Here is a 25463-nt window from a genome sequence, read left to right as displayed (position 1 = left end):
TTGAAGTGCAGTCATTGGTATAGAGAGAGAATAGCAGTGGGGAGAGGACAACATCCCTGAAGAGCGTGCTTGTTATTACTGAATTTGCAGAAGGTTTTGGTTGGCACACACACGTCATCACAAACTCCTGTAAGATGTCACAGTGTTAATCAGTTAATCTAAGCTGTCAGTTCCAGCCTCAAAGATACTCCAATCAGTGCAGTCAAAACAGTCTTGTAGTTCCTGCCTTGCCTCTCTGGTCCATCTCTTCACTGTTTTGACTACAGGCGTAGCAGATTTTAGTTTCTGCCTGTATGTTGAAATAAGATGAACCAGCAGTGATCAGAGTTCCCCAGGTCTGCCCAGGGTATAGAGCAATCTGCCTCCTTAATTGTGTAGCATTTGTAGAATTGTGTAGCAATGATCCAGTGTAAACAAAGAAGGTTATGTATATATGTATATATATAGATAGATAGATAGATAGATAGATAGAGAGAGAGAGAGAGAGAGAGAGAGAGAGAGAGAGAGAGAGAGAGAGAGAGAGATTTCATTGGGCTATGTCTGCAGTTTATATTACAAAGCATTACGGTTTCTGGCCATGTCTCTATTCTGAATTTCCGAGGGCTGAAACCGAGGGCTCTCAACATTGAAACAAAAATGATGATTCATCAGTGTGAAGCTCCTTTCACCCCAGAGTGCAGCAGGTATCATTTTGTTACTCGGCCAAATGCAGGCATGTTGCTATGTGCAGTTCAGCCAATGTTGACAATGCTAGAATCATGAACTGAAGCTGCAGCAGATACTTGTGTTCAATTCCCTTCTGCCTGCTTTCAGAAGTGGGCATTATTTATTTATTGGCATTATTGTGATTTCCACTGTTTGGTAACAACCAAACACTGTTTAGCAACTTCCACATTGAAGAGTGGATGAAGGAATTTGGTACCCTAGGCTTGGTTACTGTGCGTTCGGCCCTTCTGGGTGCAGATTGTGGACTGCAACCAAGTTTCAATGTTATTAATTGGAAACTATTCTGTGAATTTTGTGTCTCTTACCTGGTGAATCTAGCAGTAACTGACTACTGGTCATAGCCGCCAAGTTTGGTCAGTTGGGAACAGGAGACGTGAAGTCTTTCCCTTTTTTAGAGTATCCTGATCCTAATCTCAGCCTCAGTGAGCTCTCTCCCATAACTGCCAAGCTCACACTCCACCCACAGCATTGAACTGCTCTTGCACAGGTTTAAATCTCTGATAATAAATATCTCCTCCCAGAATCCGACTCATAACATTAAGCCTCTAAAAACCTTTGATGTGTATAAAAATGGCTTATCCCTAAACTGCTTCATCTCCACCACACAAGCCAGGATGGATGGAATATACTGACTCACTGGTAGAAGATGTGACAGGGGCTTTAATCCATCATGCAAATTTCTTTCAGCTCCTTTTCTTACCAGGCGAGATGCCCCAGCAGGCATGAGTGAGAATAACAGGCAGGCAGCTACATTCAGAGAAGAGGAACTTGCTGAAGCAATTGTGCTCTAAAAAACAACAACCGTGTATAGACCCCCAGGGACCTACTCTGATTTTCTTAGAGAATTTGCAGGTTTCCTTTTAGACCTATTGGTTCATTTTGATAAAGCTCTAATTGTAGGAGATTTTAACATTCATGTTGACAATACAAATGATGCTTTAGGACTCATTATACCCTTAAAAACACAAACGATCTAGATGAAATGACTAAAAGCATAGGCACTATCTTCACTAGCACATTAGACACTGTTGCCCCCATCCCATTAAAGAATGTAAAAACACCTGCATCGTGGTATTATCATATAGTCATATTCACAACCTCAAGAGAGCAACTCATAACCTTGAGTGAAACTGGAGAAAAATTAAATTAGAGGTCTTTAGAGTTGCTTACAAGGACTCTCTAAAAGCTGCAAGGGTTGAGCACCTGAACAAACCCATAGAAAATAACAAAACAATTTTTATATAGCACAGTGGTTAGGTTAACAAAAAAAATCAGAGATCTGAAAACACTATTCCATCACAGTTCAGTAGTGAGGACTTTGAGATTATTTACTGCCAAAATTGAAAGTATCAGAAACAAAATAGTTGATGTTCAACCTGTGACAGCATCTCGTGCCCCAGTCTCACCTAAAGCTCTACAGTGCAATATCTTTGAAGAGTTTAAGTCAGGTTTCAGACCCCATCATAGCACAGAATCTGCACTTGTTAAAGTTGTAAATGACTTCTTCTTAGCTTTGGACAAAGACTGTGTCACTATTAGTTCTAATTGACATTAGTGCTGTTTTGACACTATAGATCACAACATTCTCCTAAATCACTTACAAAATTACAAAAGTATTCAGGGACAGGCTTTAAGTTTGTTTAGATCCTACCTGTCTGATTGATACCATTTGGTGGATTTAAATCTTGAATCCTCCAGTTTATTGGCAGTTAATTATTGGGTCCTTCAAGGATCAATTCTAGGACCTCTGCTTTTCTAAATATATATGCTTCCCTTAGGGAACATCATTAGAGGGCATGGGATTAGTTTCCATTGCTATGCTGACGATACTGGTTATATACCTCATCAAAACCAGATGAAATAGCTAAATTATCTGAGTGCAATAAAAAAAGCGATAAAAGATTTTATGACTTGTTTTCTGATGTTAAACATGATAGTGAGGTTATAACATGATTATGATGTTATTTATCTGTCCAAAAACCAGTACACAGAAGCTAACTTCTAGCTCAACAGTGAAAGACCTGAGTGTTATATTAGACAGCAACTTGTCTTTTGAAAATCATATCCCCCATACTACAAAAACAGCCTTCTTCCACCTTAGAAATATTGCCAAGCTGAGAAACATCCTGTCTGTATCTGATGCTGAGAAGCTAGTTCATGAAATTCCTGACCTCTAGACTGGACTATTGTAATGCATCACTAGGTGGTTGTCCTGCATCTTTAATAAATAGGCTACAGTTAGTACAAAATGCAGCTGCCAGAGTTCTCACTAGGACAAGAACGTATGACCATATAACCCCAATTTAATCATCTCTACACTGGCTACCTGTTAAGTTTAGAATCAATTATAAACTGCTGCTACTTACATACAAGGCTCTTAATGGTTTAGCTCCCATGTATCTAACTAGTCTTCTAACACGTTACAATCCTTTGTGTTCTCTGAGATCATAAAACTCAGGTCTTCTGGTAGGTCCAAGAATATCTAAGTCTATTTGTAGGTGGTAGAGCATATTCGTATTTAGCTCCCAAAGTTTGGAATAGTCTTCGGGGCTCAGACACACTTTCTTCCCAGTTTAAATGTAGATTAAAAACTTATCTCTTTAGTCAGGTGTACACATAATACTTCCCATAATCTTGCGCTCTAATACTCTAATAATATAAAAACTAATATTATCATCTAGTGCTTGCTAATATTATGAACAGCAGCTATGCTAATTCCTCTCCACTGCTGCTCTCTATCTCCCCATCCCGAGGCATCCAGAAATTGTACCAGCTCTGATTGCCTTCCGTGTCGTGAAGATTTTGGACCTTCACTGAGATGAGGCCGACCGTGTGAGGTTCCCGAGGCATCTATAGATTTACCAGCTCCAGTTGGACTGTGCTTCATGAAGTATTCTGATATACCAAGAGAAGATGCCAAGTCCATGTGGTCTTTGAGGACAGACTGTCAGACTGTATATTTTCACACCTCCAGTGTCAAACAAATGAGGATGGGTTCCCCTTTGAGTCTGGCTCCTCTCAAGGTTTTGTCCTTTACCATCCAAGTGAGTTTTTCCTTGCCACAGTCGCCTGAGTCACCTCAGCCTTGCTCATTGATGATAAAAACAAATACATTAAAATATATCTAATATTAATCTTGAATTTTATTTTTTTTTAAAGTTTTTTACATTAATTACAGTAATTGTCAAAATCCTCCTTTTATTATAAAATGTATTTTACTAGCAAGGTTTCCCCAAACAGTGATTTTATTCTGGCAAACTTAAGTTTAAAATTAAATTCCATGTCTTATTGACACCCATTTATATGTCTATTTAGTGTCTTAATATCTAGCGCTAATATCAAGTCATAATTTGTCCCCATACCCAGAGACGTTAATTTATACTGATTTACACACGAGGTCCCGTTTATATTTGTGCTTGTATATGTTTGCAACACCGGAACAATCTTTTTGTTAACATACAGGCAATTAGCCCAGACAAGACACAAATACAGTCACAGCTCAAATCTTTTATTATTAATGTCATTTTTTTCTGCCGTCACTTCCATAAAAATGCTCTAGCAGTCCTGGAAGTTTAACAGAGGTAGACACTTATTTTGACTTTTAGGGTTGCAGAAAAATGAGCTGGTTTGCCTATTGAGGCATAATTAACATTTTAGCCCCACCCACTCATCCAAGAAAATAATCAACCTGTATGTTTAATTTACTCTTAATAACGATTAGACCGCAAATTGTGTAAAAATACTTTTTCTTCCACCACAGACCCAGAAAACACATCAGATATTTTTCAGATATCGAGAGCCAATAATCATAATCAGTGTTTCGCAGATAAAAATAGGTTTAAGCTTAAAAAGATCACTGTATTTTCTATTGTTTAAGTGTGTCACCAAATCTAGAGATTAATTATGGAGATAATTGTGGAAATGCTGAAAAAGTAATGTATGCATTTTATATATTACAACAAACAATATTTAAATGAAATCTCACACTTTAGCCAAGTTATTTTTATGATCCTTCACAACAATCACACAATTTGGACAGTACTTTTTGTTATTTTTCAGATGATACAATCTGCATATGCATATAGTCACACAATCAAAGGTATGCAGGTGAAAAACACAAACACACCCAAGCACCCCAATAAAAGGCATACTTGGATTTATTGGGATCAGTCAAAATGTTAATAAAAATACAACCCAAATTTGTCAAACATGGGGAATTAAAGAAAGAAATCGGTCACATATCTCTCTCTCACAGTACGACTGATAACAGTGGGCTATATGTACTCTAGAGCAGCAGCTTGGCATGCTCGCTCTCCACAACGCAAACCTGGTCAGGATTGAGGAACCAGGCAACTCTGAACATTACAGGCCACTTACATACACACATGCAGCACAGAAAACCCAAGAGCTACCATTCAACACAACTCATTATTTTAATGGCTACATGTACAGCTTCAGCATAAGAAGAACTTTGAGTCAGTCAATGCAGATATGTGCTGGGAGGCAAGAACATTCCTATGAGACCCTATTAAGACCCTATTCCTATTAAGCAAATGGCTCGATTAGAACTGGTTGTTTTTTTCAGGATGAGAGGCAACATCATTTATATTAATTTAAATAACAGGATTTCCTAAGCGTTTCTGATATTAAACCTCTAGTAAAAGAGGTATTTCTGATACAAATATTAAAATAACATTTCCAAATCAAAGCAACAGTTTGTGACATTAATGGAAAAAAAGGAAAATGAGATTCCCCAAAAAACCCCAATCATGATAGGTGCATACAAAAGATTGAGTTTCCCCACCCGATCCATTTCATATTTAGATTATGCTGGTTGCATGTCCTGTTCAGAAAAATCGCTTCTGGTCAATGGCGTACATCTTCCCCACCGGCACCTTCCTGAAGAATAAACTGTTGCCTCTGCTCAAATTTCCCTAAAAGAGAAAAGGAAAAACAAAAACAGTGTGCTTAGACATTCAGATCAATTTCACTGGATGCTGTGTAATTTAAATAGGTTTTAAATGCTGCTTATTATTCAGTTAGGCAGAAAACTATTTATCTATGTTATAGGGTATTTTGACCATCACACATTTTAATGGTGCTACAAACTGCTGCCATCAAAATGTCTACATATGTTTAGAATAATAAAGTAACAATATTTGCACCATTTTGTTTTATCCACGTCTTGTAGTGTATTGTATTGTATTCTGTTTGCACATGGTTATACTTTATGTGAATAGGCTAATTTACTTTTTAGCCCTTAGTTGTGTTGTCTTATGTATCAAGGCTCCTACTGCATCACCTATGTACGGTCAAAATGACAATAAAATCTTGACTTGACTAACTACAGAGCAATTTATTTAAAAACAAAAATGGCCACAAATTCAAAAATAAATAAATCCACTGAATTAGCTAAATCATTATATTACCTAAATCATTATATTAGGCCACAAAGAGTCTTACTGAGGTCATACTATTTAATAATGACTTTGTGAGGGCAAACCGGCATCCTCCGTATAAGGTAAACTTATTCGGGTTTACTGACCTCTCGGTTCAGGTGTCTCCAACAGTCAACCCAGGTTTTATAAGTTTCCGCATAAGGAGGTAAACCACCAGCCAACCTGAAAAAAGTAGATGTGGATGAAGAAAACACAGAGATTCACCAAAGCAAAGAGCTACCCGAGTTAAGGGCACATATTGAGGGTACACACAGGACTTCAGACCTGACAGTCACTTTTAGCTAAGAAGTACAAAAAAAATTTACATCCAGGAAAGTTTACAGTACAATTTTATGCATGTACTGCATTTATAATGTACAGCATTTAACAAAAAAAGCCCATGTAATTATCTCATGTCTACAGGACATCTTATTCCTTAAGTGCCGACTGAGATAAAGCATCGCGTTAGTTCAGGCAAGCCACGTAGTAAGCTGCATCAGCTGCTAATCAGCTGTCTACGAGGCGCGCCAATCCGGCACGAGGCACGCCAAACCGGCATGACTTCCTTAATTTTCCCCGCCTTTAAATCCTCGCCCTCAAGCCACTCCTACACATCGCTGCTGCGGCGATCCAACACACTCCTCCGTCACAGACTCCTCCAGCCAGAACCCGTCGCCAGCGCCGATTAAATTCTTCACGTATTCCTTCTCCCCCCCCGGTCTTCATTTATGTATACGTGTATATAAATATAACAAGCTATGCGCACCTTGCACAATTCCGGTTCTGATTCTGAGCTGTAACGTGGGGGTCTATTCATTCCCCAGCACTGCCTCCCTGCCCAGTCCATGCAGGCGCACAGATAGGGGTGTGGGAAAATTCTCCCAGAACAGAACCATCCCGCCAACACTAACTGTATACTCGCAATAACCTTCATTTACAAAGTGGTCTTGACTGAACTCGCTTTACTGTCTGTAGGGTGTTTTACATGTTCTTCCCATGTTCATGTGGGTCTCCTCCAGATTCCTCCTTTCTATGTAGTTCCTAATGAATTCCTTTGCAAAGTGCTGATCATATGTTTGTGGTTTTATGAACATAAGGATTTTTTTTTCCCCCACTTAGTTTCACGTTCATAGTTTTGCTTGGTTTATATTCCTGAATAAGGCAGACACGACTAGAACAAAGTGTCACTAATACACACAATGAGAGCTCGCCGTGAATAGCATAGTACGTGAGCAGGTGCTTTTTTGTGCAGCAGCTTTAAATGGAGTATTATAGAGCTGGTTATATTGCTTTAATGGGCTTTAAATTCAACAAATACAGCATGCAAATGTTTATAATGCACCACCAATCGATTTTATCGATTAACTGGAATGTGTAGTTTACATCGATTTGTTTCAATGAAAATCGGTTCTCTCTTTAACATCCGCTGACGCTCCCCTCTGGGCTCCTGTAGTTCCGAATGGGCTCAGCCCTTCCAACATGGCAGCGAGCAGGGAAGAACTCGTTCCCAAGATAGGCACAGTGTCATCTGTCATATGGAATTGGTTCGGTTTTCGGAGAAAAGACACAGAACAAACACACCCCCCGCTGCAAAGTGTGTTTAAAGTCTGTTGCTAGCAAAGGTAGCAGTACGACTAATTTACTGCAGCACCTTAAACAGAGGCATGCTGTCGAGTGGGAGAGATGTTACGCCCTGTGAAATGAAAAAGACTGCGGCAGCACAAACACACCGCCAAAAAACAACCTACCGTCTTAGAAACATCTACAGACTGTATCCAGTATGATAAGAAGGGGGTTGCGAATGCAGCGAATTCCTGTTATACGCATCAACAAACATTATACTATGTTGTGTATTGCGACTTAAGTAAAGTTGGCCACATATTCACAGATTCGAGATTCCCGAATCAATAACTCCTGAGCTAAACGCTCTTGCTACACAAATAACACCTCTTTTTTTTTATCGTAGTAATGTAGAGAGGCAGCTATAACCCAATTTTCCTCAAAGTCAGCTTTCCTCCGCGTTGGACAAAATACATAAGTCTCTATGTGCGAACACCTAAGACACAGATTCCAAGGGACCATCTGCAAAGTACAAAACCCGAAAAGCGTATACTATAAAAACAGTCAATAACTCACTGTACTGTTTTTTTTAATATGAAAAATCATAATTATACAAAAAAGACATTTCCCCCAAATGTGTGATGTAGTATAACTATCAGGACATTAGTGGTGTGTGAGCTGAATTTGCTGACAGTACAGTGTATTACAGTGAAGTTATTCTGTTTTTATAATATTCACTTTTTGGGTTTTGCACTTTGCATACGGTCCCTTGGAATCTGTCTCAGATATACACAAATATACAGGAAAATCGACTTAATTCGTAAAAAACAAAAAACAATAAAACAAATAAAATAAGGAAGTCTATAGTTTGCCAAGTGATTACATCAAGAGGTGCAGCAGCAGGTGACAGATAGCTAGAGATGATCTTTAAAGAAGTTTGAGCTTTGAGGCTGTTCAAACTTTCTGGATTCATTCTGGATTCAAACCCTACAGTTTTGTTTTTTTTTTGCTTTTTAGGATTCAAGACTTCCATAGAAGCGAGTCCAAATGCAACAAACGTCTCCCAAAATGCAAAGAAATATCAATAATCTTTAAAATGTAAAAATCACCATGCAATCACTTACCCACAGTTATTGACCGTCATCAGGTTAGAGACCAACACAAAAGGGTATGTCAGCATACTGGCAAAAAACTGAATGTGACAGGACAATGGATGAACAGATTAGTTTGGCAATTACAGAATATTTAAGGTTGTTATTCCAAACCCGTGAAATGTTACTCACCCCAGTAGCAGCCTGAGAGCAGTTCTTCATTTCACTCGTATGACTCATCTACAACAAACAAATCATCAAAACACACAACGTTTCATCACATTATAAAGCCTTTTCACCACTTAGTGTTGTTTTTTAGAATGCCGGAGATTTGATCACAATTTGCGACTGTTCTGTACTTACTGAGTCATCTATTGCATACGAGTTGATAACGTGAGCAAGCATGTTGCAGATCCAAAGAGAGAAGATATCGCCAAGAAGACGTGGAATGAGGCCACTACGGAGTGGACAGACAAACACGCTCAGACACATTAACGCATGAAGTGAAGGAGCATCCAGCCACAAAACTGATTTCAGGATTCAAACCGATTTTAATACATACGCAAAAAACCCGAGGATTCCCTCTTCTCTGTAGATAGTGATAATGGAGTCAAAGACACCACTGAAAAGAGCGACAGAACATCACTGTTAGCTAAATGAAAACACTGTATGGAAGGAAAAAAGAGGAGGAGGGTAGATTCCAAACTGACCTATACTTGGTTTCTCTTCCGATAAACTGGACTATGCATCTAAGGGTGATCACTGTAATGAAGAATTAAAATGTTCAGATCAAGCAAAAACGTTGAAATTGTACATTTTTATTCAAACAAATATAGAAATGCAATACCATGGAATGGATGTGTGACGATTGTGGCACAGGAGCGTGCTATCATCTCCTTTGTTGTCTGTTGGAGAAAAAAGAAGATCGAATCTGAACCATAATACTGTGTTACAATAATAAGGGAGGCTTTATGGCTATCGGCTATGACAGCATGTGTGTCACTGGAGTTTATGCACTGTGCAGGTGAAAAGAACACTTTATTGACCCACCTCGTTGACTACATGCTGCAAAGATCCCTCCTCTGTTTTCTGGCCAGGATTCATGACCTTAAAACAGACAGATATGTTTAACCAAGTACAGAAATCAATTTTCAGTGTACTTATTTTAATTAGAACAACTGCAATACTTACATACACAAAAATCAGACAGACAGACAGAGACACACACAAACAGACAAACACTCACACAGACGGATGCAGACAGAAACACACACCCAGACAGACAGAAAGACAGACACACATCCAGACAGACAGACACACACAGACCCAGACACACACCCAGACACAGACACACAGACACATGCAGACAGACAGACAGACACATGCAGACAGACAGACGCAGACAGACAGACAGACAGACAGACGCAGACAGACAGACAGACAGACGCAGACAGACAGACAGACGCAGACAGACAGACACACACGCAGACAGACAGACAGACAGACGCAGACAGACAGACAGACGCAGACAGACAGACACACACGCAGACAGACAGACAGACACACACGCAGACAGACAGACAGACAGTCACACGCAGACAGACGCAGACAAACAGACAGTCACACGCAGACAGACAGTCACACGCAGACAGACAGACAGACGCACGCAGACAGAGACAGGGACACACGCAGACAGACAGACAGTCACACGCAGACAGACAGTCACACGCAGACAGACAGACGCACGCAGACAGACAGACAGACGCACGCAGACAGACAGACGCACGCAGACAGACAGACAGACGCACGCAGACAGACAGACAGACAGACGCACGCAGACAGACAGACAGACACACACGCAGACAGACAGACAGTCACACGCAGACAGACAGTCACACGCAGACAGACGCAGACAAACAGACAGTCACACGCAGACAGACAGTCACACGCAGACAGACAGACAGACGCACGCAGACAGAGACAGGGACACACGCAGACAGACAGACAGGGACGCACGCAGACACAGACAGACACACACGCAGACAGACAGAGACGCACACACACGCAGACAGACAGAGACACACACACACACGCAGACAGACAGAGACACACACACACACGCAGACAGACAGACAGACACACACACACACGCAGACAGACAGACAGAGACACACACACACACGCAGACAGACAGACAGAGACACACACACACACGCAGACAGACAGACAGAGACACACACACACACGCAGACAGACAGACAGAGACACACACACACACGCAGACAGACAGACAGAGACACACACACACACGCAGACAGACAGACAGAGACACACACACACACGCAGACAGACAGACAGAGACACACACACACACGCAGACAGACAGACAGAGACACACACACACACGCAGACAGACAGACAGAGACACACACACACACGCAGACAGACAGACAGAGACACACACACACACGCAGACAGACAGACAGAGACACACACACACACGCAGACAGACAGACAGAGACACACACACACACACACGCACGCAGACAGACAGACAGAGACACACACACACACACACGCAGACAGACAGAGACACACACACACACACACACGCAGACAGACAGAGACACACACACACACACACGCAGACAGACAGAGACACACACACACACACACGCAGACAGACAGAGACACACACACACACACACGCAGACAGACAGAGACACACACACACACACACGCAGACAGACAGAGACACACACACACACACACGCAGACAGACAGAGACACACACACACACACGCAGACAGACAGAGACACACACACACACACGCAGACAGACAGAGACACACACACACACGCAGACAGACAGAGACACACACACACACACACGCAGACAGACAGAGACACACACACACACACACGCAGACAGACAGGGACACACACACACACACGCAGACAGACAGGGACACACACACACACACGCAGACAGACAGGGACACACACACACACACGCAGACAGACAGGGACACACACACACACACGCAGACAGACAGAGACACACACGCAGACAGACAGAGACACACACGCAGACAGACAGAGACACACACACACACAGACAGACAGACAGAGACACACACACACACACAGACAGACAGAGACACACACACGCACACAGACAGACAGAGACACACACACGCACACAGACAGAGACACACACACGCAGACAGACAGAGACACACACACACACAGACAGACAGAGACACACACACACACAGACAGACAGAGACACACACACACACAGACAGACAGAGACACACACACACACAGACAGACAGAGACACACACACACACAGACAGACAGAGACACACACACACACAGACAGACAGAGACACACACACACACAGACAGACAGAGACACACACACACACAGACAGACAGAGACACACACACACACAGACAGACAGAGACACACACACACACAGACAGACAGAGACACACACACACACAGACAGACAGAGACACACACACACACAGACAGACAGAGACACACACACACACAGACAGACAGAGACACACACACACACAGACAGACAGAGACACACACACACACAGACAGACAGAGACACACACACACACACAGACAGACAGAGACACACACACACACACAGACAGACAGAGACACACACACACACACAGACAGACAGAGACACACACACACACACAGACAGACAGAGACACACACACACACACAGACAGACAGAGACACACACACACACACAGACAGACAGAGACACACACACACACACAGACAGACAGAGACACACACACACACAGACAGACAGAGACACACACACACACAGACAGACAGAGACACACACACACACAGACAGACAGAGACACACACACACACAGACAGACAGAGACACACACACACACAGACAGACAGAGACACACACACACACAGACAGACAGAGACACACACACACACAGACAGACAGAGACACACACACACACAGACAGACAGAGACACACACACACACAGACAGACAGAGACACACACACACAGACAGACAGAGACACACACACACACAGACAGACAGAGACACACACACACAGACAGACAGAGACACACACACACAGACAGACAGAGACACACACACACAGACAGACAGAGACACACACACACACACAGACAGACAGAGACACACACACACACAGACAGACAGAGACACACACACACACAGACAGACAGAGACACACACACACACACAGACAGACAGAGACACACACACACAGACAGACAGAGACACACACACACAGACAGACAGAGACACACACACACAGACAGACAGAGACACACACACACAGACAGACAGAGACACACACACACAGACAGACAGACAGAGACACACACACACAGACAGACAGACAGACAGAGACACACACACACAGACAGACAGAGACACACACACACAGACAGACAGAGACACACACACAGACAGACAGAGACACACACACACAGACAGACAGAGACACACACACACAGACAGACAGAGACACACACACACAGACAGACAGAGACACACACACACAGACAGACAGAGACACACACACACAGACAGACAGAGACACACACACACAGACAGACAGAGACACACACACACAGACAGACAGAGACACACACACAGACAGACAGACACACATACACACAGAAAGACACACATACACACAGACAGACAGAGACACACACACACAGACAGACAGAGACACACACACACAGACAGACAGAGACACACACACACAGACAGACAGAGACACACACACACAGACAGACAGACACACATACACACAGAAAGACACACATACACACAGACAGACAGACACACATACACAGACACAAAGTATGGTCCTCTTACCTCCAGTTTGTTCTCCTGGCATTTCTATAGAGAATAAGTAAATTGAGTTATTAATAAGCCGTATATAAATAACCATCTCAGCTGTCACATACATCTGAACTAAGGTTATACTGGGTTATACTACAGGATTATACTGATTTACATAGCAAACAATTAGCTGTAATAATAATAAACAATTGACATTGTCTCAAAGCAGCTTTACAGAAGTACAAAAAAAGACTAGAAATGGCAAAGTTTAAACTTAAATTACAATTTAACCCTAACATTGATCCCTAAAGAGCAAGCCTGAGGTGATGGCGGCAAGGAAAATCCCCCTGAGATGTTATGAGGAAGAAACCTTGAGAGGAACCAGAACAGGGGGACCTCATCCTCATCTGGGTGATAATAATAATGATAATAAAATAAATCACAGAATAAGATTTTATTTTTTTATTTACTGAACTAATATTGCTAAACAAATTTCCTCATCTGCCTTTCCTTCGATACAGAGCTACTTGTCATTATAACCGAGACACTAGAGCAGGGGTGTCAAACTCAGGCCCGCACGCCAAAGTTAGACTTAGGGAGATCATATCAAATGTGCATTACAGCTGGCTACCCGCATTCTTCGCTAATACTACAAATCCCAGAATGCCTTGCCACTGTATTGACGCGTAGTCACGAACAGCAAGCGCCCCTCATTCTCTGTTGACAGTCGTTAACAACCCTGCTACGGTCACATTGGGCAAGTTAATTACACCCTCCACAAAAATGGCCAAACGAAAGATGGACAATAGGAGCTTTCAAGACAGATGGGAGGCAGATTATCTGTTCACGATTATAAAGGACAGACCTGTTTGTCTTGTGTGCTAACTGAGCTAACGTGTCTGTAACGAAAGAATATACTATGTTCATGAAAGCTAAATCAAAAAGTAAAGCTGCTGTAAAGGCTGTAAAGCTTTATTGTGGCAGCAGAGATGGCCAAATCTGCCTGGCCCTTTAATGAGGGAGAGTTTGTCAAAAAAGCGTATGGTCAAAGTTTGCGACATCGTGTGCCCAGATAAAAGGCAAGAATCAATGTGATCAATGTGCAGATTGATGTGCAGAGTAAATCAGAGTGCAGCAAACTGAGTTTGAATACATGTTTTCTTTATGCACTTTTTCTACTCCAAGGCATGAACTGTTAATAGTCGAAATGTTGGATTTTCATTGGATGAAAAAAGGAACTTAAAATGATAAAGTGAGAGGCATAATTTATTTTATTTATTTAAATAAGAAATGAACACCACTGATGTGTCTTTTATTTCAAATTTAATTTCTTGTGTTTGTAATATCAAGCTCTGGTTATTCCAAATCCTGTATTTAAGCAAAACTAAAGTTTGTTTCCATATAAAAAGGTTGAACATTACATATCAGTTGCAGTTCATTTTTTAAGAAATATTCAGTTTGGCCCGTGACTTTATCTCAGTTTTATATTTTGGCCCACTGTGACCGAGTTTGACACCCCTGCTCTAGAGAATGATAGACACTTGATGTGATGAGTGTCCTGTATGGTATGGCAGCATTTGTTATTGTTCACGTCCACCTTAATTTAATACAGTTTTACTCACTTCGGACAAGAAATTGGTCGTTCAGTAGCTAAAGCTCTAAATTACTGAAAGGATTCCAGCACTTTCAAGCAACTGCCACTGAGGCATGTAGTGAGGACCTTTATTTATTTTTTAATAGTTTACCTCAACTGAAAGTGGTTTTGGATATAAAAACAAAATAAGGCTGCTTTTACATCTATTGGTCCATTCACCGAATCTAAATAATAGTCTTGGTTCATTTTAGTTTTACTTCTACAGCATATAACTGAGCCAAAAATATTTACTTTGCTCATACTTTGGGTCAGAAATTGTCCATAGCTAAAAAAATACCGTAACATAGTGTACATGATTGCATCCCTTTAAGCAGATGGATTGTTTACGCTCTCATTGACCATAGTCATCAGATTTCCAGGAAAAATTCCCATACAATTTGTTTATTTCCTTGCTTGACTCGACTTTCATCAGTTAATTAACCAGCATAGTAGGTGCACTAAAGCAGAGACAACACGACTGTGTTTGGATCATGTCCCCAAAGATGAAAATAGCAGTCTTACCTGCAGCACTTTACTGTGGACAATAGTGCCGATGGTCCCTGCACACAGTCTGGGGGAAAGACCTTTAAACAGGCCTGCCTTCCCATCGATCTTTATTATGTGTTTGGCTGTTAAAGAAATAAAATTAAGTTTATGCAAGGCTAGTCATTTTAAACACATGATCTATCCCTAATTTATGCTGTATTTCACTAATCACAAACTCAGAGCTCTGATCAAACACTCAGTGTATCATCACCATCACTAAAACGTATGCAAACTGTATAACTTAATACATCCCAATAAAGTGTAGTCTAAATATGACTCTATTAACTAAACAGATTAAAAGATTTTAAACAGCTCACTATGCATTACTAATGTCGACAGAAACAATATGAGAACCACCAACGTCCATAGTGCAGGGGTGAAGAGATCACTGTCCACCATTTAAAGACTTTGAGAGCAGAAATATTGAGATACATACCACAAGATACAAACTAATCATTAGCGGTAAGCGGAACAGCCCACCAAATTTGCTGTTCTAGATACAAGGACATGGAAGGTGAATCTCTTCACATGTTCATCTTTGGATCTTAACCAAATACGTAGAAATAACAAATGACGTCCTTATCATTTGCTTTTGTATGCAGTAAACAGCTGCTTATAATCCTGAGTTATAACCATGTTTGTGATGCAAAAGCTACTACGGTTAGTGAGCAATTGGAACAAATGGCTACTAGTTACAAAGAAGGCGTGTGTGTGTGTGGGTGTGTGTGTGTGTGTGTTTTAGGGGATCGTGTCCTCTTTCATTGGAGCAGTCAGTTCATAGTCAAGCATATTCTTCATTAACTGCAAACCGTTCTATTCGCCGCAGGAGTTTTGCTCGTTCAGTCTGGTGAGTGTTTACATTCCACCGCAAGCGCACGTGAGCTCGGCCTTACAGACACTTGCTGATCTGATCACAGAGTGAGAGCAACAACACCCGGACTCTGTAGTAATAATTCTTGGGGACTTTAATAAAGCGATTCTCTCACGTGAATTACCTAAATACAGACAGCATGTTACATGTCACAATAAAGGATGCATATCACTCTGTCCTACGGGCAGCTCTAGGACTCTCTGATCACTGCTTAGTTCATCTGATACCGACCTACAGGCAGAAGCTAAAAACAGCTAAACTTGTAGTAAGGACTGTAAGAAGATGGACTAAGGAAGCAGAGCAGGATCTACAAGCCTGTTTCGCTCTCTCGGATTGGACTGTTTTTGCAGCTGCTGCCTCTGACCTGGACGAGCTCACAGAGACTGTAACATCATACATCAGTTTTTGTGAGGATTTGTGTATTCCTACCAGAACTCACTTAACCTACAACAATAAAAAGCCATGGTTCACTGCGAAACTCAGCCAGGCCAAAGTGGATGCTCACAGAACTGGGGATAGAGTCTTGTACAAACAGGCCAAATACACACTGGAAAAGGAGATCAGAGTGGCAAAGAGGAATTATTCCGAAAAATTACAGATTCAATTTTTCCTCCAATGACTCAGCTTCAGTGTGGAAATGTCTGAAAGCCATCACCAACTACACGACACCATCCCCCAGCACCGCGGTGAATCAACAACTGGCAGACGACCTGAATGAGTTCTACTGTAGGTTTGAAAAAGCCCAATTCGCACCTTCTGTAACCCCCAAATCAGTCAGACCTGCAATCCAGTTCAGTGAAAATGTTGTGTGTCAGGTCTTCAGGAAGACCAAGAGAAGAAAGGCTCCAGGCCCAGACAGCATTTCACCAGCCTGTCTGAAAGCCTGTGCTGATCAGCTGGCCCCCATCTTCACGCGGATATTCAACACGTCACTGGAGCTGTGTGAAGTACCCTCATGTTTCAAAAGCACCACCATCATCCCTGTCCCAAAGAAGCCCAAAATCACCAGACTTAATGTCTACAGACCTGTGGCTTTAACATCTGTGGTCATGAAATCATTTGAAAGACTGGTTTTGGCTTATCTGAAGGACATCACGGGACCCTTACTGGACCCCCTGCAGTTTGCCCACAGAGCAAACAGGTGTGGGAATGATGCAGTCAATATGGGACTGCATTATGTTCTGCAGCATCTGGACAGACCAGGGACTTGTGAGGATCCTGTTTGTGGACTTCAGCTCTGCTTTCAACACCATATCCCATCACTTCTACAGCCCAAATTAACCCAGCTCTCTATGCCCTCCTCTGTCTGCCAGTGGATCACCAGCTTTCTGACAGACAGGCAGCAGCTAGTGCGACTGGGAAAACTCAAATCAAGCACCCGCACCATCAGCACTGGTGCTCCCCAGGGCTGTGTTCTCTCCCCACTACTCTTCTCCCTGTACATGAATGACTGCACCTCTAATGACCCATCTGTCAAGCTCCTGAAGTTTGCAGACGACACCACACTGATCGGCCTCATCCAGGACGGTGACGAGTCTGCTTACAGGTTGAACGGCTGACTGTCTGGTGCAACCTTAACAACCTGGAGCTGAACACGCTCAAGACAGTGGAGTTGATAGTGGACTTCAGGAGAAACCCCCCTGCTTTTCCCCTACTAACCATCATGGATAGCATTGTCACAGCAGTGGAGTCATTCAGATTCCTGGAAACCACAATCTCCCAGGACCTGAAGTGGGACATTCACATTGACTCCATTGTGAAAAAGGCTCAGCAGAGGTTATACTTCCTTCATCAGCTGAAGAAGTTCAACCTGCCACAGGATCTGCTGAAACAGTTTCACTGCCATTATCGAATCCATCCTCTGCACCTCGGTAACTGTTTGGTTCAGCTCAGCCACCAAATTCGACCTCAGAAGACTACACAGGGTAGTCCGGACTGCTGAGCGAATCATTGGCACAACTCTCCCCACTCTTGAAGACCTGTACTCCTCCAGAGTGTGCAAAAGAGCAAAGAAAATCACTCTGGACCCCTCACATTCAGCACACTCACTCTTTGAACTGTTGCCATCTGGTCGGCGCTACAGAGCCCTGAGCTCCAGAACGACCAGACATAGGAACAGTTTCTTCCCTCAAGCAATTCACCTGATGAACAATTAACACCATGGAACACACAACACATATTTGCACTATGTATACCTCAATTGCACATTTCATACTTGCACTCTGTACACACATGCATACATATTGTCTGAATGTTTGTTTACTTCAACTGCACATTTCACAATTGCACGTGTACATACAAATTGTATATATTGTATACTTATTTGCATATGTATATTTCATATGTTTATTTTAACTGCACATTTCACACCTGTAAATGTGTACATACAATTTCATCTATACTATGTCATTCTGTTACACTGTGGAGATTATAAAACAAATTCCTCGCATGTGAAAACATGCTTGGCAATAAAGCTGATTCTGACATAAAAATAATTTAAGAATATGAGGTCACAAGAGATTTTGTAAATTAGCGCAATGGCAAGCTCTCTTCTCTAAAGTAATAGTAGTGACGTGACATACAGCTAAGTATGGTGACCCATACTCAGAATTCGTTCTCTGCATTTAACCCATCCAAAGTGCACACACACAGCACACTCAGTCGTGGCTGGCCCGAGACTCGAACCCACAAGCTTAGGGTTAGGATTCAAACTAGGGCTGCACGATTTGGGGAAAATGTCATATTGCGATTATTGAGGTCAATATTGCGAATGCGATATAATAAACAAGTGATATGAGCTTGCTTGGTTCTCAAGGAAAGTGCACACACATTACTGATAATGCTGAAATTTGTATTTCTAAACTCAAACTAGCAAAAACAACAAATGCAAACTGTTATCAAATTAATATACAAAATAACACATTGATGCTGATTAATGAAAAGCCTAAGATCAAAACTGTATCATTGAGACCCCACGAGGTGAGATCTTGCATGGAGCCCCAGTCCGAGGGAGATTGACAGTCATGTTTAGATTCTTCCGTTTTCTAATGATTGCTCCAACAGTGGACCTTTTTTCACCAAGCTGCTTGGCAATTTCCCCGTAGCCCTTTCAATTTTGTCTCGAGTGTCTTTGGACAGCTCTTTGGTCTTGGCCATGTTAGTAGTTGGATTCTTACTGATTGTATGGGGTGGACAGGTGTCTTTATAGAGCTAACGACCTCAAACAGGTGCATCTAATTTAGGATAATAAATGGAGTGGAGGTGGACATTTTAAAGGCAGACTAACAGGTCTTTGAGGGTCAGAATTCTAGCTGATAGACAGGTGTTCAAATACTTATTTGCAGCTGTATCATACAAATAAATAGTTAAAAAATCATACATTGTGATTTCTGGATTTTTTTTAGATTATGTATCTCACAGTGGACATGCACCTATGATGACAATTTCAGACCCTTCCATGATTTCTAAGTGGGAGAACTTGCAAAATGGCAGGGTGTTCAAATTACTTATTTTCCTCACTATATATATATATATATATATATGCAAGTTATATATGGTATTGCACACACCATTATTGCTATTTGGAGCAATATTACATGTAATTATTAAACTTGATTCCCTTACATATACTTTTGCTTTTAAGCCTAATTATTAATTTTGTTTATGATGTGATTGTGACAGGGGAAGAGGTTTCAGGTTGGGGTAAAGAGTTTTTTCTGTCACTACTTTTGAATAAGAAACAATATCAAGGCTATAAAACTTGTCAAAACTCCGCGAATCACAAAAGTATCAGTGAAGTTGAGAACACTTGTTTAAACAGTACATACACTCGAACTTGACTCCACATCACATTTTTTACTTTATTGATATTGCTTTTAATCGTAATGCACAGACCGGTCATCGGGACATAAGCTGTCATGTACAATAAAAGCGCCTGCACAGCGACAGGAAATATCATTTAACACAAAAAGCCGCCTAGACGGTGGACTTGCGCTCAGGACTTTGTTTTTCTTTTTCTTTTTTTTTTGAGCGGCATGTGGACGAATTTTTTCTAAGCACACACTATTGTATTTCTTGATAACAGACCGCTGCTAACTATAACACACTGTTGAAATGTAAAACAGAGCGTTGCCATGGACACACAGGGATCTACCCGTAGAGACGGAGCACACTATGTTCTTTAGCGGAAGCAATACAATTAGGTGTATACAAACAGGCGTATGAGACCTGTAACGAGCAACAGCGCGAAGCCACGAACTCGTTCTGAATATTTTAAAGGCGTAACAGCTGATGAAAAAAACAGAGACAATTGTAGACGAAAATTAAGAGAGATTTTAATCTTAGTTTTTATTTTATACAAAACATTTTCGTCTCGTCTTTTTTCGTCAACAATAATTCATGTTAATTTAGTCTTAGCGTTTTTGGACAGTGGTGCAGTCTTGTCATCGTCTCTACTTAGTCATGAAAAATAAAGGTCGTTGAACATATTTCGTCTCGTCTGACGAAATTACCACTACATGTAACAGAGGTAGCATTTTTTCTGGCCACCAGTTCAGTGTCCGTCTGCTCGGCATCCATCTTCACTCGTTCGGCGCTGCACACCAGAAAAAGTCACATGACCATACACACCACACGTGCCACTGCCTAAACTGAAACTCACTGGTCTTTTTTTTTAATGGCGGATAGCGGTGTAGTGTATGAAATAGGCAAACAGCTTTCAGAGAGAATGGGTTGTCATGTCCACACATGCATTTATTTATTATTTATTTCAGAAAATCGCAGCATTTTGTGTCATATAATCGCACAGGCTTGATATCGCGATTGTGATATGATTAATCGTGCAGCACTAATTCAAACTCTCTAACCATTAGCCCACAACTTCCCCCATTATTATTATTATTATTATTATTATTATTATTGGCTCATCTCAAATGTTCCATATTTTAATAGGTTTAACTAACTACATGGAATTAAATTCAGTGATCTTACCATAGGCAAAGAGGCCAGGAAGCTGATACACCTGTCTGCCAAACAAGTTTCTGCCAAGAGTAGGCGGAAGAGGTTCATGTCCCACCTGAAATTCAGAGAAAAAAAAGATTTTGAGAAGGTTATTATGTAACTAATTAATGTGTTATCCGTTTTTAATTGGTCTTTCATGTTTATACTGTGTTATTACTGTTATTAGTGTGCTAGGCCTTGTACTAGCTTCATTCAGTCTTTGCTACTTCTTTCCAAACTTTATACTCAAGCTTTCCACACTAAGATTAAGAGGTTGTACATGGATAAGAATAAGAAAAAAAATCATAGTTTCTTCAATTTTTGTGCATCCCACATAGTGGGATCCACTATTTTGTGCATAGATCCACTTATGTAAATGGGATTAACTGCACATAACTAATATTTTGCGTGGATTCAAACGCTGCCTTATGTATTAGAAGCTTATGGTAGAGTTTACAACAGCACGAGCATGCTCCTAATAAATTGGACAGTACATTTAGATCTGTTTTATTCCAAGAAACGTCAGATAACCATAAAAGTGTGAAAGTGAAAAGTGAAAGTGACGTGACCTGCGGCTAAGTATGGTGACCCATACTCAGAATTTGTTCTCTGCATTTAACCCATCCAAAGTGCACACACAGCAGTGAACACACACACCCGGAGTACGTTTCGGCAAGCAAACGATAAAAGACAATTTATTAAAAATGCATGAAATACTATTGATACTTTCCTCTGAAAAGTGAGGACAAGATTACACTGATGTCAGAATCAGGTTTATCGGCCAAGTGTGTTGACACACACAAGGAATTTGGTTCCAGCTCTTTGTGACTCTCAAAAGTAGTACAGACATAAATAACACTATACAAGATAACACAGACGATGAGATAAAATAGACAGTACGAGTATTAAATATGAATACAGAATATATGACAGGTCAGTTATGTACATAAAGTGTGAGAAGTTCATGGTAGTGCAAATAACAGTATTGAGTAATATTATGCTTTTTGTACGATATACAGCAGCAGTAGAGCGTGTGACGTATACGGATGAGATCCATAATGAGTTAAACTCATATATATTTTTCAATTCAATTAAATTTATTTGTGTAGCACTTTTAACAATTTCCCATTGTCTCAAAGCAGCTTTACAGAAGTATGGAAACAGAAGAGAGAGAAAAAAAAACATAATAATGAGTGAATATATACAATTAATAATTAAATTTAAAATTCATTAAAAAAAGATGACCTTAAAACACTATATCTATCCCTTATCCCTATAATTGGTACTAGAAAACTTTATATCCCTGTAGGATGATATTTATTATGACATAAGATGTTGTGTATACAATCAGAACCCCAATAACCTTCATCTACACTCCAGCAGGGGACTGAGATAACAACACAATCTCCATGACTAGCTGGAGAGGTTGTACACAGTGGATCTTACCAGCTTCCTGTTTCACACACCAGTGCCTTCACATCCTCATTATAAGCACATAAATGATAACAAATCCCTTTCTTACTGACTGTATTAGGTCTTATTTCTTATCTTAAATATCTATCACTTATAAAGAAGGCAGGAAACCTTGAATTTACCCCAATGCTAGAAGCAGCTAATGTAAAGCTAATGCTAAATGTCAGACAGCATCATCGTACAGAGGACAAACACAACGCCTGGTGATTTATAAGATATTTAGACACATTGAGGATTAAAACACAAAAGTCTTTCAGCTCTCAGTTTAATTTTACACGACATTTTAGCTCGACGTGAACGCTAACCTTTACCTTGTTAGCATCTTAGCTAATTCCCCTTCAGTGTCACGTATGTGTAGTAAAAACGTGTCATTGTTTACGTGTATAACATTATAACAGATACACCATAAGCTCTTACCTGTACTAAAACCTTAATGTACATAAGAGGGTGGGACAGGACAGTCAGTCCCGACCCTAATAGCACTTGGCCACATGTTTCCGCCATTATTATTACGTCCCCCTCCTTAACAGGAAAGAAATTTTTGCCAATGCAACGGGATTCGTCACGTGATAACGTGTTCTCAAATCTAGTCACGTGATTACGTTTCACCGGAAACGAAATTAAGGTAACTAGTCATAGCTATCTATACACTAGATGTCGCCTTGGGGTCCTAAAAATGCGTCAAAACCGCCGCCATCTTTATACGGTGCTCTTGTACTTTAAATGCATGGAAGATGCCGGACTTCTGTGCTGCGTTTGGATGTTCAAACGAAAGAAATCTAAAAACCAGACAGCAAGGGATTGCATTACACAAGTGAGAATGTGTTTTATGATATTGAATGTTAGGACATTATATTTCTGGTTCCGTTGGTTTGTTTTAGTCCTTGGTTAACGACCGCAGCTAATCCATGCTAGTTACCCATTAGTTTTTGACAGTTAGGAAAACCGACAATGTTTGTAGATTCCGAAGCTCTTAATAAGGACGTTAAAAATTGACCCATGCTTTTTATGCTTAAAGGTGAAAAGACCCAACTTTATGAATGTTCTGTAAGATTCGATTATCTGACAAACATATTTTATTAGATTGTCCTGGACTTAACACAAGCAGAATGCTCTTTTATCGAGTTACATCACTTAAGGACATATTTAATGACATTATGCCTGAAAAGGGTTTGTTTTTTTTTATCGTATGTTAATTAAAAAAAAAGTATAATATGACTATAATATATATGTATAATTGTTTTGTTTTTATTGCTATTATGTGATATTTGTGTTTTTGTAATTGAATTTTTGCCATGAAAATAGCTTTTGATTGCTGACATGGCATTAAATAAAATAATCTGAATCTGTTTGTAGATTCCCAAGTGATAAACAGAGACGTCGGTCATGGACAAGTTGCAGGGACACTAAACACTTTTTTTTAATGGTTAACTCAGCTAACAGTCCTGGAAGGATGTCACCAGTTAGGTTGACAGTTCAGCCTCAAAGTCAAACTTTGGGTTTTTCACACCATTGTAGTAGTGTTGCATGCAGTAGGCTATAAGGTAAGTAGTGATTGTTCATTTGAAGTTTACTCAAGTGGAAGAATGTAAGTACTGTAATAAACTTACACCTACAAGCACTATGCATTATATTGTGAAAAAGTAGATCATCCTAATATCAAAACCTTAAATTTTCTCTGGACTTAATGATAAATACATGTCTGGCTGTTGGAACGAACAAAGAAAAAAAAAATTGAAATCGCATTCATGACGATTTATGGGGATTTTATTTCTTTGCCTACACTGATGCTGATGCATTAAGAGGAGGGGGTCCCCTGTACCAAGATGGTGGCTCTATTGGCGCATTCGTGCCAATATACTGCCGTATACAAGGCGACATCTAGTGTATATATCTATGGTAACTAGTCATTCTCTCTCTCTCTCTCTCTCTCTCTCTCTCTCTCTCTCTCTCTCTCTCTCTCTCTCTCTCTCTCACCAGGGCTCTCAAGTTTTGAAGACAGGCAAGCGTGACATCCCCCCCATAAATAAACAAATAAACAATAATTGGGGGAGTTTGTTGTGTTTGGTAAAGATCACTGACCGCAATTTAACCAAATACAAAGTTCATTAATTTCCATTTATGAATTTGTGTGTTTGTGTGTGTGTGTGTTTGTGTGTGTGTGTGTGTGTGTGTGTGTGTGTGTGTGTGTGTGTGTGTGTGTGTGTGTGTGTGTGTGTGTGTGTGAGTGAGAGAGAGAG

General features: G+C 40.8%; 1 protein-coding gene across 1 annotated transcript; it reads right to left on the bottom strand.

The window, feature by feature from the left end:
* Window positions 1-4213: 4213 nt before the first annotated feature.
* On the bottom strand, window positions 4214-23797 carry mtch2 (mitochondrial carrier homolog 2). The gene is made up of 13 exons (XM_027133047.2): window positions 23641-23797; window positions 21742-21826; window positions 15858-15964; window positions 13736-13759; window positions 9866-9922; window positions 9663-9720; window positions 9526-9577; window positions 9378-9437; window positions 9179-9272; window positions 9008-9055; window positions 8849-8916; window positions 6272-6347; window positions 4214-5660 (listed from the first exon to the last, which is right to left on the bottom strand). The coding sequence occupies exons 1-13, from the start codon at window positions 23725-23727 to the stop codon at window positions 5574-5576; spliced, it is 903 nt and encodes a 300-aa protein (XP_026988848.1). The 5' UTR covers window positions 23728-23797; the 3' UTR covers window positions 4214-5573.
* Between the last annotated feature and the right edge of the window lie 1666 nt (window positions 23798-25463).

The sequence above is a fragment of the Tachysurus fulvidraco genome, chromosome 1 (genome assembly GCF_022655615.1).
Source record: "Tachysurus fulvidraco isolate hzauxx_2018 chromosome 1, HZAU_PFXX_2.0, whole genome shotgun sequence".
Lineage (NCBI taxonomy): Eukaryota > Metazoa > Chordata > Actinopteri > Siluriformes > Bagridae > Tachysurus > Tachysurus fulvidraco.
This window is presented reverse-complemented; position numbering and strand designations above follow the sequence as displayed.

Coding starts and splice junctions, on each gene's coding strand:
- mtch2 (XM_027133047.2), bottom strand. CDS start 23,727: ATGGCGGAAACATGTGGCCAAGTGCTATTAGGGTCGGGACTGACTGTC. Junction 9,721..9,865: donor TGCAGCATGTAGTCAACGAG/GTGGGTCAATAA, acceptor TTTCTCCAACAG/ACAACAAAGGAGATGATAGC. Junction 6,348..8,848: donor ATGACGGTCAATAACTGTGG/GTAAGTGATTGC, acceptor TACTTTTTTCAG/GTTGGCTGGTGGTTTACCTC.